Here is a 20,688-nt window from a genome sequence, read left to right as displayed (position 1 = left end):
CACGACTTCGCAGCTAACAACATATCAGTGATTGCATGACCTCTGTAGATACCATATGCTAAATAAATAAGTAAATTTAACAGCTGAACACTTTCAAAGTTGATGTGCCTTTAAATAACTCATTCCGGCAAATCATCAGGCTGGCCAACGTAAGCCAGCACTGTTGCTTGGACAGCATCTGCTACACAGGATACTAAAGCGCCACTCGTATTGTGAAAAGGAGGAGGCCAGGCTGATGAGTAGAGAATAATCCCTTTATTAAAGATACAGTACAATTGGTTTAGTTTAATACTGATTTCCCTGCTTTTTTAATGACTATCCCTATAATACATTCTTTACTCCAAAGTTCAAACAGTTACATTGATTTTAAAAAAACACCTCATAGGCCAAATACTGATTGTAATTGGGAATAATTAGCCACTAGCACAGAGATGTGCCTGTCTATATGTGTGTGCGTGTAAAAAGAAACACATGAACCCAAACGGAGTTATAGAAGAGTTAAAGTCTTCCATCATGTGTGGAGAAAGCGAGCAAGGCTGATGGTGTATTTTTCTTTACATTTCTTTTTGTGACATTCAAAATAGAGCAAAACCAGCGTGGCGTCATCTTTGTCTCTCTTAAGAGTACATGACATTTACTCCGTGACAGATTAACTCCACAGGAACGCCACGTGCGTTAAGTTAGCATGACACAGTTTCACTCAGAAATGTTCTGTTTTATACTTCCTAAAATGTTCTTGTAAGGTATCGGCTTCTTAGAAACTTCACGTTATTTCAACATTGAGTTTTCCATTTTACATTCATCTGGAACAAAATTCCAACTCAGGGGAAAATAAATAAAATACATATTAATTGGTTTTTTAAAAAGGTATTGATTTCAGGACAGACTTTTTGATAAAAATCTGTCAAGAGCATACAAACTGTAGCTGGAATATTTTTTTTGTCCTTTTTTTGGTACATGCAAACTAGCCCCCTTATCCCCCAAAATGCCACCCCAGTCAGAAAAAAAAATCTCCCACGTTTGAGGCTATTTAAAGTCATTAAATCAAGTTACGATGCACAACAGCCCTCTGAATTCAGAATAACAAGCACTAAAGACAATCAGATTATTTTCCAAAATATAAATCTTTGTTTTTCTTAAATATATTTATATATGTACTTATGTACAACTCTACAGAAGCTGAAAAAACAGGGAGAGGTTTCCCAAATGCACAGCTGGAGAGGTTTCGTTAGGGAAAATAAAAAATTCCCCTCAGTGGCTGACCTTTTTGTGGTATTTTTGCCATGACAAAAATCTCACAGCGTTAAAGAAATCTCATGGAAAGGAAGGCACTACTTCAAGGTCTTGCACCAGTAGCACACGCACGAAGGCTTGCTCACGCGTGTTGGTTGAACGAGAGGTCACAAAGCCAAGGGGAGGGGGGGGAAGGGAACCAAACAACGTTGGGGGAAAAAATTAAGAGCTCGCCTCTTAAACCCATTCCAGTGTCAGAACATTACAAACGCTAAAAAACGTACAACCGCAGCTTGGACGAGCTTAGTGCAAATAGGAAAATTAACAGCATAATTTCAGAGAGCTTTAAATTAGCTAAAATAGAACTAGTGCTTGTTGGTTTGACACCCCACCTCCTCTTATTTCCTCCCCCACCCCTCCCCCCCAAAGTAAGCTAGGCGACCGGAGGGAAGTTTCTTGATGCAAACCTAGGAAATGAAATTTCTTAATGAAAATTGGCAGCCCCTGTTAAATTCTTTATTTTAATTTCATCTTAAGAAGGGCAGAATAAACTATCTTTCTTGTGGAAGACGAGATACACTACGTCTTTCTAAGCTGGGTGGCTGCTGCAAGGAATTCTGGGAGGAAAAAGTGCCGATCCCCTCTCTCTTCTCTCCTGCGGGCCCCACCCTTGAAGGCTGGTGGGGGGAGGACAAGGTCCAACTAGCACCTGAACCAACGTTCATCTTCTCCACCCCTGTCCTGTGTCAGAAGGTCTCGTCATCATTGCAGTTGGAGGTCCAGTGGCCAAACATCTCGCAAATGTCGCAGTACGGGCGTTCCTCTTTCCGACTGCCATGGTACGTGGAGTGGAGAGGTTCCTCGGGCGCCTGGGCCTGCGTAGGACAATCTTCGGTCTCGTGGAGGTCGAAACAATCGCAAATATCGCAGAAGAGACGAGGTTTCCTCTTGACTTGGTTGTCTTCCTCGCTGTCAAGACACAAATATTTTAGAAAAGCTGATGGCCTCCCATCTGTCATGTTGGTAGACTTCATGGGGATTCCTTGAGGAACTTTGCTGAGAAACAGGAGTCCGCAAGAAGTTGGCTGTTGGTTTTTCAATTCTCCAGGCCAATGTTCCTCAATCTTGGCTACTTTAAGAGGTCTGGACTTCAACTCCCAGAATTCCCCATGGTCTGGCCTCTCTAGAGAGGAGACTCTATGTTGCCCGGAGCTCAGTGGATTGGTTTATCCAATGCTTGAAGCCAACGTTTCTCAACCTTGACCATTTAAAGAGATGTGGACTTCAACTCCCAGGCTGAGGAACACAGCTCTGTGTCAACCAGCCGGGTCCACCATAAGCCACTCCAAGGAAAACAGCCACCCAAATCCCCCATTTTTCCAACCACCAACCTGTCATAGTTTATAACTTCTTCCTCGTCGCCGTTGAGAGCTGCCTCGGACATCTTTTTCAGTTTTGATTTCAGTTCGGCATTTTTATCTTGAAGATCCACAATGACCGAATTTAGGAAGTCAATCTGAAGGGTTCAGGATAAGAACGAGAAGTGAGTCTCAGCACATGAGGCAAACTGGATCGGCAACATGACCTCTAACCCCTGTGATGGCTGCGCTCAGTTCAACTTCACTGCTTGAAACTAAAAGCTCCTTAATGCCTTATAGACAGTCCTTGATTTACAACTGGTTGCTTAGTGACTGTTGGAAGTTACGACTGACCTCCCAAGTTTGAAACTCTGACTTCCCTCAAAGTCTCCTGATCGGTTTTTTTTTTGGGTACATGGCAACGAGTTCACATTTAGGGCTGTTTGTGGTGTCCTGCATTCTTTACGGTAGGTGTTTGCTTAATGATGGTGCAAATAAGGTCATAACATCAAGCGTGGACACCTAACAACCTGAACAAGTTACAGGCTCTGTTCCAGTTGTAAGTCAATGACTGCCTGTAGCCTTGTCTTGGAGACAGAAACACTGTACAAAAAAATAGGGAACCCATCTTATTATCTTGATTTGTACAATGTGACACCCCCAGTAGCTCAATAGCTCCATCTCCTCGGAAGGGGTCGAAGACAGCAGGGAGGAAAGAGACCAAGGGACGCTCCCAGCAGGCCCCCCAACCCCAGGGGATAATGCTGTCTCTCCTCTCCTCCATTTTGTCACCCCAAAGAACAAGGGCTCCTCTCGGAGGCTGAGAGGAGGAGAACAGCAGCTACCTGGCAGAAGGGCCCCAAGGTTATTATAACTGAGAAAACTTTATTTTTTTTAAAAAAAAAAGCAGAGAAAGCTGAAACCAACCATTTGCTGATGCCAGAAGAATATCCCCAGCCGCAGAGCAACGCAAGGGGTGAAAAGGAAAGCGAAGGGGGAGGGAAGGAAGGAAGGAAGGGGAAAAAAACGAAGAAACCACATGTTAGCATGTTAAGGACATGACAAACACAACCGCAAGCAAAATCCCTCTGGGGCAGGGGGGGATACAGTCTTTGGACAAGGTTTTTCCAACGGTGGAATGATACGGCCAAGAGGAGGGAGGCCTACCTGGCTCTCTTGGGCTTCTTCCTTTTGGAGGTCACCACCAGATGAAACATCTTGGACAAGATGGAAGAAAAAACAAGTTAGAAAGTCACATGACCTTCATCCAAGACTGGAATTCTGGTGGGGTTCTGGGCTCTTCGGGAGCGCTCAGCTGACTTGGTCTCAGGAGGCCACATCTGGATCCACTTCTCCATGTTTGGATAAAATCAGACTGCTGGGAGTAAGGCACGGTTTTCCAACCGTGGCTAGCTAAAGACTTGTGGACTTCCAGCTCCCAGAACTCCCCCCGGTCTATGGCTGCTGGAACTCAGTGGGTTGTTTTAACCAACGCTTTAAGCCAAGGGACACAGCATAGCGGGCTGGGGAATTCTGGGAGTTGAAGTCCACCCCTCTTCAAGTGGTCAGGTTGAGAAACACCGATTGGTTGGACTTTCCCCAAATGCCCCCTACTTGAATTCTGGGATTGGAAGTTCACACCTGGAGACGTTGCCTCTGTCCACTTGGGAAAATCCCCACGAAACTGGCCTACCTGAGGGGATCCTGCAGGTAACCTGCATTTCAGAGCTGGCCTTACCTGAAGAGCTTTTTTGGCTCTCTTTGAGCTTCTGCTCCAGATTCTTTACTTTGATCTCAAGTTTAACCTTATCGGACTCCAGAGATTGAACGACCGAGTGCAAATTCCTGGCCGTGGCGTTCTCTCCGCGGAGCACGGAGACCTGCAAAAGTCCAAACAGAAAAGGGACACGCAAGGTGAATTTAATAACATCGTGGAAGAAAAGAAATGAAGGGTAAACAGATAGTCCTTGACTTACAACCACAATTGACCCCAAAATTTCTGTTGCTAAGTGAACCCTAAGGAAGGAGGGGGGCGAGGAAGGAAGGGAGAGAGGAAGGAAGGGAGGAAAGAGGGAGAGAGGGAGGGAGGGACAGAAGAAGGAAGAAGGGAGAATAGTGTTTTGAGGGCTAACCAGATATGAGAGGCTGCGACAGTTCACATATTTCGATGTTTGTACCTCGTTTCTGAGTTTCTCCAGCTCTTCGTCTCTCTCTGTAATCAAGGCACTAGTAACACTGATGGATTTCTGCAATGAAGCTCTCTCTTCATCGTTCTCTTTTATTAACTTGGCTTCTCTAAAAGAGAGGTCAAACAATTTCAGAAGAGTTGTTGCATTAATCTTGTTTAAAAATCACATCTAAAAAAAAGGATTAGCAGCAATGGGGCTTTCTGGAAATTTAAATGTCCTTTTATTTAGTTGAGCCAAGTTTTACAGTTGGCATTAATGATGGGGGAATCTTACGACAGGGAGACAAAGTGAGAAGTTTTACCTAGGGAGATTCATGCCAGAATCTGCATATCACCGTATCCATTTCAGTTTTTTTCTTTTTTTTTAAAGAAAGAAGTTAATAGGGTTGGGAGATAAAGAAATTGAAAAGGGAGGAAAAGAGGGTTTAGCCTACATTGGTCATTTCTCAGAACGGTTCTGAACAAGCCACAAAAATGCATGCAAAGCTCAAACACACACACAGTTGTCATGCAAAGCAGGGATTGTGCTGGAATTATCGGCTGCTCCTCCCTAAATTCTGTTAATTTAAAACTTCCATTTTGGGGGCCATTCTGGAGCCTTAGCTGAGGTTTAAAATTATATATTTTTTAAAAAAATGTAACTCTAATAGAAGAAAATCTCTGTTGCTCAGGATTGAACTGTGGAGTCCTGGGTGCTCTGTGAGCCGGGTTGCTTTCCCGCAGACGTCTCGTGACCCAGCTGGGTAACATCATCAGTGCTGTAAGGGAGAGGGGCTTGTGGATTGGAGGAGGGAGAAGGGAAGCGGGTGAAAGAGCCACTTAAAAAGAGCTTTGTATCACTTTGGGAAAGAAGGACCCATATTAATTTTAGAGAGTTACGTCAAGTTTTGTATTAACTGAAGGACAGCCAGGGCTCAGCCCAGCAGGAGAATCTCTTGTCTCTGACAAGGAGTAAATTTCACTCCACCAAAAGGACTTGGTGTGTGCTTCATTTCTGTAGATTATTAGTTTGGTAACTCTGGGCACAATCTCAAGAGTTAATGCCAAAAATCTCCTCCTAGAAAACACCACCCAGATTTTTCCCTTGCCACAAAATGGAAATAAAAGAAATTGCAATAACGAAGCAAGTACCTTAAAGTAATACTGGGCAAGCTTTAAAAATGCAAGATAACAAGAACCACATGTTAGAAACATGGCAGAGAAATGCGAGATACAGTAAAGGAAGAACTAAATTTGCACCTAAGGTCGATTCTGCTTGTTGTTGTTAAAATAGAGATATATATATAAAAATTTAACACTGCCGAGTATTTTACAAAACCAAAACTCAAAAAATAAAAATTCAAAACCAGAAACAAAAAAAAAGAAAAAAGCAAGACACGGAGGTAACGAAAGGCAGCCAAAAAAATATGTACAACGATTTCATTGGAGGGGGAAAAAAAAGTTATTTATTGTAACGCGGATAGACTTTCTTTAGTCTTACCATGAAAGACACACAGATATAGCAAGGAAGCAGGAAGGTAGGGAGGGAAGAGAGAGATTCAGAAAAAAGCGCAGAGCCAAGTCAGACAGTCAGCAAATCCACTACGAGTCTAAGGAGCCGAAATAACGCCAAATCCCCCGTCAGCTTCTTACCTCCACCTTCCAAAGCATTGACCCAGGGGCTGAGAAAAAGCGTGCGTGTGAGTGTGCGTGTCCCCTTATGGTAGGGAGGGTGATGGGGAAGAGGGGGCAGCGTGACACCCCTCCCTCTGCTTGCAAAGGTTGCCTGTTGCCTGCCAAGCCCAGATCAAGAGCTTAGAATCATAGAATGACGGAGTTGGAAGGGACCTTGGAGGTCATCTAGTCCAACCCCCTGCACGGGCAGGAGACCCTAGAGGAGAAGAGCCCTGAGAAGGTCCTCAGAGGCCGACATTTGAGGCGCAACAACTTCAGTCAACAATTCCCTCCTAGCCTACACATAAAAACCGTGGGCGATTAAAGAAGTTTGAAAGAATAAAATACAGGTGAGTCCTCGGCTGGCCAAGCAATCACGTGACCCGTTTTTCCAGTGCCGTTGTAGCTTTGAACGGTCGCTAAATGAACCGTCATAACCCGAGGACTCCCTGTATTTGGTACCGCAAATATACATTGGGTGCTTTCAGCTGATTTTGAGCTGAGTTGACTAATCTCTGCAATTTTCCTGGCAAAGTTTTAGCAGGAGCGGGCTGCCCCTAACCCTTCCCCTTCCTACGGTTGAGGGGGAGGGACAGGCCCAAGGGCACCCGGTCGGCACCCTGTCTAAGAAAGAACTGGAACTCACAGTCTCCTGATTTCAGACAGCAATAAGGACCCCCCAATAATTGGGGGGACCTTTCCTGAGGGAAGTGGGTCTTCCTGAATGACAATGTCCTGGGGGGGGGTTATTTTCAGGCTTCTAAGTTTAGCAATGATTTTGTTTTGTTTTTTTTTCGCTGGGGGGAAAAGAGAAACTCTCCATGAAGAATTTAGAAGTGGACACAGAGAGGACTTTGAGGATTTGACACGTCTCCATGGAAATCTCCCCCCCCCCCCACACACACACACCGGGAATGCTAAAAATGGCTCAGAATTAAGTGGGGATTGAAATGCAGAGAAGTGAAGAGAACCACTAAGATGAGGGAATGAGTTTTCAGAAATTCATGTTTCCATCCAGATTTTAGGGATGGGTAGGGCTCAGCTGCTTTGATGTATTTTTAATGTAATAGTCCAGCTGCCGAAAATGTTTTGAGCAGCCAAGGTGCAATACTAAGATTACTTTAAGCGCGGAATAGTAGCGGGGATCAAAGAATCCTATTTGAGATTTATGTTCTCTTTTTTTTCTTCCCTTTCTAACTGCTTAGACGCCCCAGAGCTGTGCAAATAAACTTACCTCTTTTTCATCTCCAAGAGCTGGTTATTGAGGACTGATCTCTCTTCTTCCAGCTGGAAGACCAAAAGAGGAAGGAAGGGGGGGGGAAAAAGCAGATTTTTACTCTGCTCATTAAGGCCTCCTTTTCAGACTTCTTGGGCTCTTGAATCTATTCCATATCTTTTTTTGGGGGGGGGGAAAGGATTTTATTTAGCCACTTCTAAGGCTTTTGGCAACCTTGTTGTGCAGCCAGCATTTCCTTCTTACAATTTCATTCACTTATTAAGCCGCCCACTCCACAAGACTCCAGCAGGTTAAAATATCCAAAAATAGAGCTAAAAGCATGAAACAAAACAGGGTGGCCCTGACTAAACTCAACCGCAGCAGTAACAACACAACACACAAACAAAGGAATAGAATACTGCCTTACTCCTCAGTTGTCGTACACTTTTTTATTATGAGAAACTAGCTTTAAAAAGATCCTTTTTAAATCTTATTTCTCCCACCCTCTTCTTGCAGGGGGCATCTTCAAACCTTCAGCCCCATAAGACATCTATTGCTCATGTAAAAACACCAAAATAAAAGATAATGAAATAATTTAAAGACCTCTATCATACTAGACCAAGAATGGGCCAGAATCTAAAATAACCCTCTTGTCAGGCACAAAGAATCAGGACCACATATTAAGTTCCAGTTAAACTGCTAGCTGGGGAATTCTGGGAGTTGAAGTCCACACATCTTTGAGGCGCCAAGGTTGATAAAACACTCATTCATTGTCCCCAAAGCAAGACTCCCAGCACAGCTGCAGGGATTTTTTTCTCTCTCCACTTTTTCAACATAATCTTCCTAAAAAGCCATTTCCTTCCGGTGCAAATTAAAAGTGATTCTGGGTGCGCCCCAGAAAATGAGCTTGGTTTGCAAAGATGCGCCAGAAAAGGGAAAAAAAATAACTCCACCGAAAATCTATTTATGGTGGGAATTCATCCTCAAATATTTAAGGGGTGTAGGCAGCCCCCCCCCCCAGTTTTGGGCTGAGGTGGTATCCGAGTCTCTCAAAACAAAGGGCTTGCTTTGCACAGCCAAAATTAACTCCTAACAACGCAACTTCTCCCCTGGAAATGTCACCGCAGAAGAAGGCACCTTCTCCAAAGCCCTTTGGCAGCCCTCCTCTTCCTCTCCCCCACATCCTCGTGCCCAGCATCTCAGGGACCCCTTTAGACCCCCCCTTCCCCCGCCCAGCCAAGAAAACCCAAGGCCGAAACCTCTGCCAACCTTCTGGTGACTGGCGAGATCTCCTTTGCCCAGCTCTTTAGCAAGTTTCAGGTTCTCTTCCTGGAAGATGGCGAGCTGGTGGGACTTCTCCTCTTCTGCCAGTTTGAGCACTTCTCTGGAAGAGATGGGGGAGGCAGCAGGGTTGCCATAGGAACAAGGAGGATGGAAAGGAACGGGGGAAGAGAGACCGGCTTGCAAAGCGCGTCACGGTTTGTCACGGTTTGACGAGACGGCTGATAAGAGAAACAGCCCACCCACCCACCCACCGTCTCCTCGGTCTAGTATCGATCCCCAAAGGGTCAGGGCTTGCTCGTTCTTTGCGTCGCCCCCTTGGAAACAGACCACGAAGCAGCCATCCCAGGAAATCCTAAACGCTCGTGCAAGTCTCCGTTACCGGATGGATAGGAAGCTGCCTTTGGTGGCTTCTGGATCCGAAGACCATCTGCCGGTGCCTTGGCTGGCAGCCATCAATTCTGCCAAGCAGCCGGGGGGCTGGTTCATAAAAGCTCCATTCACTAAGCATCCCGTTCACACAGGCTCATGGACGCAACCGCAGAGCCCTGGCTGAGCCCGGTGGAAAACCCCCCCACCCCCGCTTTGGAGAGCGCGTTCCTCTTGTGGAAGACAAAAGTCCCTGACTTGTACAAAAATTGTGTGAATAGGACCTGGGGTCCCCTGAGCGTCTCCCGCCTGATATGCAAGGCGGGAAAGCTTGGATATTTTTCGAGACAAACGTCTGCCCGGATCCTTCCGGGTGCATCTCGGTGTCCTACATTCCTGTAAGTGAATTAATCCGCTGCAAAATTAGATTTGTTCCTCTCCAGATTGGCCGGCGCGAGCGTGCGGGAACAGTTTGATTTGAAAAGCCTGTGCTAAAACCTAATAAAAGAAGTCCAGGCGGGATTACCATCTGCTTTCCTGGCTGCTGTGTGCAGGAGTTGCATGCGCGCATCCGTCAAGCTATCTATTTTTAGAAGAGGCTTTAGGAGGTCAGGCTTTTCAAGCAGCGCAGCGTATGTTGGTAGAAAAAAGGGATTTTTTGTGTGTGTACAGGCTGCCCACACACAACTGAGACTAAAACTGTATTTTGTATAGTGTAAAGCATAAAGAGAGAGCCACAGCTTAGTTCATTAAGAAAAAGGCACTGCGTAGGCTGTAATTCTAGTCTTTTTCAGCACCGTGGCAGCTTTCAGTGCAACAGTACTGAAAAAGCTACTTCTGACCAAATCTCACCCTTACGACCGTTGCGGTGGGTCCAGGGTCACGTCATGAAAATTCGGGAGCCTGGCACCTGGCACGTATTGTGATCACGTGATCCCCATTTGGCGGCTTCCAATGAGTGAAGTCAGTGGGAAAAGAGGTTTGCTGAACAACGCTGTAATTCGCCTAACAGCCGGAGTGATGCACTTAACAACCACGGCAAAAAAAAGTTGTACCCTTGGGTGCAACTTGTGTAACTGTCTCGGTTAACAACAGAAGTTCTGGTCGTTAAGTCAAGGACTGCTTCTACTACTGCAGTTTTGTACATAAATCTCATAGCAATCTACAAAAATGTGACTTTTCCGCTTCTACGAGTCAAGAGATAAAACACCCATAATAATCTTAGAATAAGCCTCAAACAGCCCATTTCTCCTACCTAGGACTTGCGATGAACACTTTTGATTTGACCCGTAAAATAACAAAAACGCACCATGAACGTGGTTTATGAAACGGAATTTGGAAAGTCCCGTCCCGGTGGACTTCTTGTATAAAATCTGCCATTAACAGTAATGAAAAAAAAGCATGTTTGGCATTTCCTTGACATTTTGTTCCTGATGGAGATAATACACAAAGGAATACTGGGGGAAAAATGTGCCCTCTTCAGCCATTTGAGACCGAAATAGCAATCTCTGCTTAACATGCAGCCCCGTTTTGTCTCTTACACCCAGAAGCAGCTGCAAATTCTGGCTATTTTTGTTCTACGCAGAGCTTTAGGAATGTTGATTTTTTTCCTCCGCATTTCCTCTCCTTCCCATTCCACGAATAAACATTCCCCCCCACACACAAACGCCTCCCCCCCCCCATGAAAGTCTCCCACAAAGTAGAACAAAAACTCACAGTTCTTTTCGAAGTTCTTCCAGGTTTTGGCTCTCGGTGTTCAGACGTTCCTGAGACTTAGTCAGCTCCTCTCGATTCTTTCGCTGGCTTTCTTTAAGAGTGTCCAGCTTGAGAGGGGAAAGGGAAATTAAAAAAAAGGGGAGGGGGATGAAATTAATTCCTTGTGATCCCAGGAGTGAAGAACGCTGACCGAGTCTTGTCTTGACCCTTTTTTCATTTCTGCTAAAGCAGCTGTGTCAGATGTGGGCCAGGCCCTCCGCCTGAGGATCTAGGACAGCCTATTTAGTGTGGAACAAGCTAATTCGGGGAAAAATATATATATTATCTCTTTAGGGGGGCTGCAAAGTCCAAAGCGAGGTTTGGAGCCCCCATGTTTTCATTTTTCCCAGCGAGGTCTTGTCATCAGCCTCTCAGTCTCCTCTCTCCATAAGCAGTTGGGGGTGGGGGGAGAGAGATATTTTATTTCATAACAGATAATCTCTGGAAGAATTAGAACGGGGTGGAAGGTGGGGATGGATTTAGCCATCTGTCTGGAAGCCACGTAGTGGATTTGATAAATACAAGACCTTCTTCCACTGGGATTCTCCACCAAGGGGAGAAACAGGAGATCCTTTTTCTGACATCTACAAGGATCTCCCTGCAAATGGTAGCCACTGGCTGTGCAGTGGATCTACACCAAGTGGAAAAAGGTCTTCTCCATCCTTTGTTATTATCCGAGTCTTTCTCTTCATTGGAGATTCTGGGGATTGTACTTGGGATCTAAAGCGGGAACCTCTCGTGCATTTGGGATGTTCAATCTGGAATCACGACGTTGACTCCTCCCGAAGTGAAAGGAAGGATGAAAAAGCAGAGATTTAATTTTTATTTACCTCTTTTTTCAACTTCTGATTGACCCGCTTGGAATCTTCGAAGGAGGCCAATATTTCCATCTTCTCTTTATGAAGGATGTCTTTCTCTTTGGTCACTTGTTCCACTATCTGCAAAGCATCTTCTGCTGTTTTTGCAGTCTAAAAGATTTTTAAAAAAGAAGCCTTTTTTAAAAAACAAAACAAAACAAAAAAAGCCAGGTCAAGTCCTGGGCAAAAGATGGTGGCGGGCTTACCATCAGAGGACAACTTGGTGTCCTACAGAGCTTTCTTTTCCATAAACTGAGCCACTTTGATGGCGGCTAAGGATTATGGGAGCTGTAATCCAAGCTCTCTGCAGGTTTACACTCTGCCTGCCTCTGATTGCCTGCCTATAACACAGCGTTTTTCAACTTTGGTAACTTTGAAGAAGGGTAGACCTCAACTCCCAGAATTCATAGCTGGCTGGAGAATTCTGGGAGTTGAAGTCCATCCTTCTTAAAGTTCCCAAGGTTGGGGAAAACGCTGCTCTAGTCAATAGTATTTCTCTCGAGTAAGCAGCAAATCATGATGCTAAAATCCAGCTGCTACTGGTGTGTGAAACCAATCTCTCTGCTTCCAACGTTTCCGTGCCAGAAGCGCAATTACATCTAGTGTTCCATGCAGAAATTAAATTACAATCCCATGCTAGTATTATTCAAGTAAAATTGTGGGCCCCAATTCAATTATCTTTGTGAATTTTTTTTTAAAAAAACTTACTCTTAATAATTCAGGAGAGAGCTTCACCACCACCAATTTCTATTCTTTTTTAAAAGATTATTACTGAAAAATTTGGGGGACAAGAAGAGATAATCGAAACGATTCAATAAAGCCTTCTGAGCTTTAAGATCAGGCTAGTTAAGACTGAAATAAACCTTTAGATGTTCTACGAAATGGAGACAGGATTGGTTCAGCCTCCTGATTTGTGCTCTGTTGGTGGTGAAGCCCTATTGTGAATAAAAAGGCAACAGGCTTTGCAACTTTCATTTTGGAAACAATTCTGCTTAGAAATTGTCTCCTTGCCTTTCTGCTCCAGTTAGACAAGGGATAGAGGGAGGCGTAACCCTCAGTTCCAAGACACCAATTGAAAATAAGACCACTTACAATCACGGGTCAGTGTTCAATTCACACCTACGTGCCTTTCTATTCGCAATTTGAAAAGCCGATTTGAATATTCAGCCATGGTGAGACCCCAAAAGAACTCTCTTCCACTCCTCCATCACCTCATTGCAACGGCTGGAGAGAGGCGTTCCTCACCCCACGGTACAAATCAACTTAATTTGCTATCATCGGTAAGAGAATTAACAAGGGTGTTCCAAGGGTGCTCGATCGTGCAAAATTAAGTGCAGACACAGGAACCATTAGTGATTGGTGTTAGTAACCATGTAACTGGACTGATTTAGCAGTTTCGATACCTCGAATCTTTGCATTACCGCCTGGGCTTGCAGACTCTCAATGCCCTCCAGTTTCAAGACAAGTTCATCTCGCTCTTTCTGAAGGCCCTGGCTTTTGTTCTGAGCCGCCAAAAGGCTGGCGGACATCTCACTGTTGGCCTGGGCTAGGAGGGTGATCTCCTCATGCAGTTTGTAGTAGTCCTTGGAGAACTTCTCCTTCTCCTTCAAGATCTCTTCCTTGATGGCGATGAGATGCTTCTGCTCCAGAAGCAACGTCTCGTTCTCTTGAAGCAGCTTAGCCCGTTCCAGTTCGCTGGTTTGGTGGCTGGAGCGGAGGTCTTCCAGGATCTTGGAGACGCTGCTGTGAAGTTCCTGCAGCTCCGCTTTGGACGTGGTCAGAGCTGCAAACTCCTTCTTCAGCTTCTCAATGCTGGAGGCCAGCTGGTCCGTCTCGGCGCTGAGGACCTCTTTCTCCTTCATAATTTCTTCCAGCCTGGACTCGCTCTTCAACTTCTCCTGTTTCAGCTGGTCCCTTTCGGCCAACAACTCCTTATTCTGTAGCGCCAGCTCTTCCTTCTCTGTCTCTAAGTGACTAATGGCATTATGGAGCTGGGTGTTCTCTACCAGAAAGGACTCCTTCTCCAGCGTACGGCCTTCGTGCTCTATCCTCAGGTTATTGTAGACGGTGTTGAGCTCTTTGCTCAGCTTATGGCACTCTTCCTGCAACTGGACCTTCTCTTTGCTCAGTAGTTCCCTCTCCGAAGAGCTGCTCTTAAAGGAAGCAGCTAGTAGTTGCTTAGCGTGAAGCAAGGCGGAGTATTCGTTTTCCAACACTGTTTTGGCACTTTGGGTCTCTTTTAAGATTTTGGATAGTTCGGCTTTATACCGGACAAGATCTTGGTTTTCTTCTATCTTCTGGTCAAGCTCTCGCTTCAGGGTTTCCGCACTGCCCTGCAGCTTGGCCTTGTCTTGGACCAGCATCCTTTTGGCAGAAATGTCCAACTCATGCTTCTTCTTCAATTCACACACAGCTTTGGTGGCAGACTGCTTCTCCGCCAGGAGCTCGGCGCATTTGGCTTCCAAGGAGGCCTTCTCCTTGAGGAGGCCCTCGTTCTGCTTCTTGAGCTTCAAAGACTTCTGAGATGCCACCTCCTTCTCCGCGCTCAACTGGCTCAGCTTCTCATTCAAGATTTTCTCAACCAGGGCAGCTTCTTCAGTGGTCTGGGCCAGCTTTTCTGAAAGGTTCTTGTTTTCGTTCGAAAGTTCCTCCCTTTCCGCTGCAAGTCTTCTCTCGGAGCAAACCAGGGCTTCCTTCTCCTGCAGGAGCTGAATCAGCTCGGTGTCTGTCGATTCCCGACTGGCCTTAATCTCTTCCAGGAGTTTTGAAAGACTAGCGTGAGAGGCCTCCAGTTGGCTCTTGTCTTTGGTGACCTTTTTAAGCTCTTTATCTGATAATTCCAGTTTGGACTGAAGGCCTTCGCTTTTCAACTGAAGCTCTTGTTTTCCTTCTAGAGCCTCCTCTAAGCTCTTGCGTCTCTCCTCCTGAGTTTTCAAGAGGGTCTCCTTGTCAGACTGCAGGTCCTGGCTGGTCTGCAGGAGACTATCCCGTTCCCTCTTCAAAGCGACGTGCTTGTTTTCCAGATCCAAATGCTTGCCCAAGAGCGAGTCCCTCTCAGCAGCCAAGGTGGTCACTTCCTGAAGCAGCTCTTTCTGGTCTCTGGCCATGTCTTCGTACGAGCTCTTCAGCTTCTGAATGACGTCGTCCTTATCTTTGAGAAGAGCGGCATTCTCCTCCGAAAGCTTCCTCTGACAATCCTCCAGTTCTTCCCGTTGGCTGACGTGCTTCTGACATTCCTGGGCTAGGGCCTCCTTGTGAGCCTGGAGCTCCTCCACCTGGCCGAGGAGAGCCGCCTTCGCTGTACGTAGAGCGTCGTTTTCTCTCGCGATCTTAAGCAGGTCGTCTTGGGCAGCCTCAATCTCCAGGAGCAACCTTCCCTTTTCGGAGATCAGCTCGTCGTTCTTCTCCTTCTCTTGTTGGGTTTTGTTCTCAGCTTCTTGCTTCTCCTTGGCCGTTTTTTTGTTCTCCAGGTTGAGCTCCTCGTTCACAGTCCAGAGTTTCTCCTGATCTTGTTTCAACAGCCCAATCTTGGACTCCAAGTCTACCAGCTTGGATAACAAGGAACCTTTTTCTAACTTTAAAGCATTGCCTTCCTGTGCCAAGACCTCCTTCTCTGCTATCAAGGCCCTCATCTCCTCTGACATTAGTTCAATCTCCTTGCTGGCTGTGGCTAACATAGAGGTTAAAGACTACATGAACAAAAGGACAGGGAGACAAAACACAAAGAGAATGAAGTCGAGCAGACGAGGGTGGATTAATAAATAGCACGACTATCCCAAAACAAGACTTAAGCAAGGTTATATACTGACACACAGAGACTATACAAGTCGCTGGAAAGGTTGCAGGGAATACTGGCATAAAATACAGGTGGTCCTCGCTTTACAATGATTTAGTGACTGTTTTCAAAGTTACATAGCATCACTGGAAAAAGTGACTTTTTTCACACTTACAACCATCGTAGCACACACCCCCTTTGGTCACGTGATCAAAATTCAGCAGGTTGGCCATTATCTCACATCTATGACGATTGCAGGGTCCCCGGGATCACGTCATCCCCTTCTGTGACTTTCTGACCAGCAAAGTCAGTGGGTCAGCCAGATTCACTCAACAGCTGTGTTACTCGCTAAACAACTGCGTTGATTTGCTTAAGAACTGTGGCAAGAAAGGACGTGAAACGGGGCAGAACTCAATTAACAAATGTCTCGCTTAGCGACAGAAAGATTGGGCTCATAAGTCGAGGACTACCTGTGTACCTCATCCCAAATTAAAGGATTGCTACGGAGGCCTTGCAGATCACGCTGATTCCAAAACAGGAAACAGCATATTAGTCCCAAGTTTTAGCTCACACTCATCCTTTGAGATGTGAGGATTGGTTATTTTTTCAAGTTTTCACCTCGTTCGTGAATATGAACCTTCCTACTAATCTGCGTGTCATTATATACACCACGTATTCAGGTATAGGACTTGCGGAACACAGAGCTTAAAAGCACAGTGACGATATAACGGGAAATGGGAATGTCAGGAATAATTTTCGAGGAGAGGCAAAATAAAAAGCAATTAGAACTGAAGCTGCTCAAAGCCAGTTAAGGAACACGACCAACTGCTGCCGGAGGTTAAGCAGTGAGAAACACCGTTAAACTAACCGCATTTCTACGGTAGCACAGGCTATGTTTCTGAGCAGAATAAGGAGTTTTTTAAGCATCCCCCCCAAAAAAAAGCTATAAAATGCTAGCAAACTGAAAGAACAGCAAAATCAGGAAGGGCTTGGAAGCCTAGAGCAAGGAGGGTTTCTCAACCTGGGCAACTTTAAGAAGGGCAGAGCTCGACTCCCAGAATTCCCCTGCTAGCACGGCCAAAGACAGATGTGCACCTTTGCATGCTCAGCTTCCTTCTTCAGCTCCTTGGCCTGTTTCTCTAACTCGCTGTTGGTCCTCTGGGTCTCTGCGAGCAGCTGCTCCTTCTTCTGAAGCTCCTGCTGGGATTCCTTCAGGGCTGCTTCATGCTGGGCAGCCATTTCCGACCGCAATTTCTCACTGGCAGCTTGCAGGTGTTTATGCTGCTCTTGGTGAGCTGCAATTTTCTTCTCCTGCAAACAAAACAAAACAGGCAGAGGAACATCCGGTTGAAGACAGGAGTCTGCAGCCTGCCTGTTTTACAATCCACACAGCGTTGCAGATCCACAAAGGTGGGATGTCGCTGGAGATTCCTAACCATCCAGATTCGTGGTTGTCCCGAAAGTGGTTTTTTCCCCCCAAAAAAGGCAATGGGATTTTCTTGTTGTTGTTGTTGTTTTCCTTTAAAAAAGTTTCACTTCTCATCCAGTTCATCAGAAGCTTCTCGGATGAGAAGTGAAGTTTTCAAAGGAAAAAAAAAATGAAGAAAGTCCCGTTGCCTTTTGGAGAGGAAAAAAAACAAAAGCACGTTTGGGACATTCTCTTAGGTTGTAAAATCAGGTCAGCCAAAAAATGACCTGCTTTGCAACCATCATGGCTTACAACCGCTCTGCTACGGTCATACATGGAAGACTCTTCTACCCGGCTTTGCATCATCTGCAAGCAAGACAGTTGGGGTTGAACTTACAAGGACTTCTCAATTACATACCTAAATTTTGACTCTTCGGGGAAACCTCCCCCCACCCCCAACAGCCCACCATATTTCTGTCCCCCCCCCATGTTCTTACCAGGGTGCCCAATTTGTTCTGCATTTTTTGCTGCTCCTCCTGATGCCGTGCAAACATTTCTTCCTGCTTTTTTTCAGCCTGACGGGCCGCCTGCACCAAATTCTCCTGCAGCTGAGCCATGCCTGTGTTGGCTTGGCGAAGCTGGACCTGCAGCTCTTCCACTTGCCTAAAATTGACAAGAGCAAGACCAGGGTTCGTGATGACGGTCCCCGAGGGTGAGAATAAGCAGGCCTGGATGATGGCGAAGCTCTTCCAAGGTCTGCATTTTATGGACAAGGTTTGGGGGAAGATGTACAGAATTCCACTCCCAGATGTGTGGACTTCAACTCCCAGAATTCCAAGGTGCATGGACTTCAACTCCCAGAATTCCAAGGGGTGTGGACTTCAACTCCCCAAATTCTCCAGCCAGCACGGGGGAGATCTGTGGATTTCAACTCCCAGAATTCTAACATGTCTGGACTTCAACTTCCAGAACTGCTGGCTGGGGAATTCTGGGAGTTGAAGTCCACACATTTCAGAGTGGCCAAGGTTGAGAAACCGATGCTCAGACTATCATTCAAGAGCTAGAGACCATAAAAAAAAACAGAACTGACAAGCTTTTTTTTTCCAAACAAAAAATACATAATTTTTTAAAAATTTGGAAGGTCTCCCCAAGTTATTTATCCTAGGGGCAAGAGGGCTGAATCCTGGAGAAGCTGCTTTAGATGGGTTGTGTGTGGATTTACTTGTCTTTGAGCCGCAGGGCCTCGTTCATTTTGGTCAGCTGGCAAGAGCTGTCGCCCGAAGACTTCATGATTTCTGCCACCTCGTTTTCCAGCTTGGCTTTGGCCTCCAACAGCTGCTGCTCTCTGAGTTCTCTTTCTGCCAGCATCTTCTCCATGGCTGCAGGAGGAGACGAGAAACGCAGGCAGTCTTACAAAGACGGGGAGTCACCCTCCTTCCCACAAGAAATTGGGGGCAAAAGCGACTGTTCTAGATAAATAATATGTCTAGTTTTCTTTCTTGACTTACAGCCATTCGTTTAGTTTCTGTCTTAAGTTACAATGGTGCTGAAAAAAAGTGACTTATGACTTAGAGACAGTTGCAGCACATGATCAAAAGCTGGATGCTTGGCAACGGACTCGTACTTAGGACGGTTGCAGTGTCACGTGATCCTCTTGCGGCCTTCTGGCAAGCCGAGTCAACGGGGAAGCCATAATTCCCAATTGCAATCTTGTTACCAACTTAACAACCGATGTGGGGTGAAAAAGGTCGTAAAGTGGGGCAAAACTCACTTAACAACTGTCTCGCTTAGCGACAGAAACGTTAGGCTCAATTGTGGCCGTCAGTTGAAGACTATTTGTACTTGGAAAGTGCTTCTGGACTTTTTGCTCAAAACTGTGAAAAATACGAAACTTTTGATTTTAGGTTGGCATGTTTTTTTTTTGTAACGATGGCTGCAAATGTGGCGAGGAAGAGAAGTTGAAGCTGCGTTATTTTTGAATTCGACCGCAGTGAAAAAGAAAGTCTGCGTCGTCTTCTTACCCGTGAAGTGGGATCTGAGCTGATCGAGTTCGCCTGACATTCCTGCAAACTGCAGCTCTTTTTGGTTCAGTTTTTCAAGAGTTTCTAAAAAGGAGCAAAATGCAGGGCTACGTCAGAGTTCGGTTCAGCTTGTCAAAGAGAGATTTTCTTAAATTGAGCAAGCTGTTTATTATTTTTAAAAAAATAAGATTTCATTCCTTGTTCCTCCTGCCCCATCTTAAAAAATAAAAATAAAGGAAGGCTGCGTTCATGAGAAACTTACCTTGCATAGACTTTTGTAAGCTTTTTGCCTCATCAGCACCCTTCGTAAATTTTTCCTTCTAGAAGAGAAGAGTGAGAAGCACATTTGGCTGCACAGAGCAACATAACCAGACTGAACAGCGAGTCGCAACGCTACGCTTTAAGATGCAACAGCCCAAAGCAGCTTTAAGCCAGACCCCAAAAATGCTCCTTGAATTCTTTGCAACGTTTGGCTAGTCTTCTAGAATTAAAACAAGCCTAAGAATATTATTTGACAACTGCAAATCTCCAAGACCTGCTTCCTGTAGGCGACCGGGGAAAGAAATGTTGTTTGTACAGGTAGTCCTCAACTTATGACTGTGATAGAACCCAGAAATTCTGTCCTGTGACCCACCTGACTGAACCTGAACTTTAGTGATCTCGGTTGTAACTTTGAATGGTTGCTAAGAGACCAGTCATAAGCAGAGGACTGCCTGTATCTAGGAATTCCTTTATTATTACATATTAAGTCAATATCTTGAATTTCTGTTATCTGTAATCAGGGAATTGTTGAGTGGAAAAATGATGTCCTGCTATAGGAGAAGGACAGGCAGTGGCTGTGGGTAGAGTCAAGAGAGGAATCAGCCTGGAATCTTTACGTTCTCACATGTGTGGTCCTGATTCTTCGTACCTGACCTTGCTCACTGCAAAGGGTCCTGTTCGAACTTTGGATGGCTGCATGCTTTCCCAGACTGGGTCACACATCACACTGAGTCAATGCAACGATGCATTGACCCAGTGTGCTCTGAGCACACCCCTGCAAAAGTGGCCTTTTTTTGACCGTCTTACCTTGGAATCTCTAAATGCCTCTGGAAGAGCTGCCAACTGCCCTCTCAAAGCCCTGAAGCAAAGCTCTGGAGTGGATCGGCCCCATAGCCCGGCGGTTACTCACCAAGTCCTCCAACTCCTTCTCCAGAGAATCTTTAAGTTGGTTGACTGTGCCTAAGTGATGCTCCAGATCAATCAGCTTTTTCTCTCTCGCTTGCAGTTCTTTGACTAGACTCGCAGCCTAGCCAGGTGGACCAAGGGTGGATGTAAAAATGAAAAGTTACGCAAAGGAAACAAGAGAAGCAAACCAAGGCATCTGCAAGAAGGACAAGTTGAAATGCAGGCGAAAACAAAACACTTTCATGAACGGGAAATGAAGGGGAAAGGGGGCAGTTAATGCACTGAAATGGGATTCAGACATGACACTAATAGCATCAGGAGAACTTTAGGAAGATAGCAACTCTTACAAAAAATATATATATTATTTTTTCATTCTAGACTCCATTTCTAAGTTCTGAAACCCCTAA

General features: G+C 45.5%; 1 protein-coding gene across 1 annotated transcript in view; it reads right to left on the bottom strand.

The window, feature by feature from the left end:
• Window positions 1-240: 240 nt before the first annotated feature.
• Window positions 241-20,688, bottom strand: part of CLIP1 (CAP-Gly domain containing linker protein 1) — a 43,982-nt gene continuing 23,534 nt past the window's right edge. Inside the window, exons 13-28 of the mRNA XM_083373439.1 lie at window positions 20,286-20,402; window positions 19,377-19,434; window positions 19,115-19,198; window positions 18,316-18,472; window positions 17,591-17,756; window positions 16,781-16,996; window positions 13,314-15,599; window positions 11,884-12,021; window positions 11,015-11,121; window positions 8,918-9,032; window positions 7,667-7,719; window positions 4,769-4,886; window positions 4,330-4,471; window positions 3,759-3,808; window positions 2,625-2,749; window positions 241-2,202 (exon numbers count right to left, since the gene is read on the bottom strand). Coding sequence (XP_083229565.1) covers window positions 1,980-2,202; window positions 2,625-2,749; window positions 3,759-3,808; window positions 4,330-4,471; window positions 4,769-4,886; window positions 7,667-7,719; window positions 8,918-9,032; window positions 11,015-11,121; window positions 11,884-12,021; window positions 13,314-15,599; window positions 16,781-16,996; window positions 17,591-17,756; window positions 18,316-18,472; window positions 19,115-19,198; window positions 19,377-19,434; window positions 20,286-20,402 — 4,155 coding nt within the window. The 3' untranslated portion in view covers window positions 241-1,979. The remainder of the gene's footprint in view (window positions 2,203-2,624; window positions 2,750-3,758; window positions 3,809-4,329; window positions 4,472-4,768; window positions 4,887-7,666; window positions 7,720-8,917; window positions 9,033-11,014; window positions 11,122-11,883; window positions 12,022-13,313; window positions 15,600-16,780; window positions 16,997-17,590; window positions 17,757-18,315; window positions 18,473-19,114; window positions 19,199-19,376; window positions 19,435-20,285; window positions 20,403-20,688) is intronic.

Source organism: Vipera ursinii (genome assembly GCF_947247035.1).
Source record: "Vipera ursinii genome assembly, chromosome: 14".
In the NCBI taxonomy this organism is placed as follows: Eukaryota; Metazoa; Chordata; class Lepidosauria; order Squamata; family Viperidae; genus Vipera; species Vipera ursinii.
Note: the sequence above shows the minus strand (reverse complement) of the source record. Positions and strands in the feature narration are given on the sequence as shown.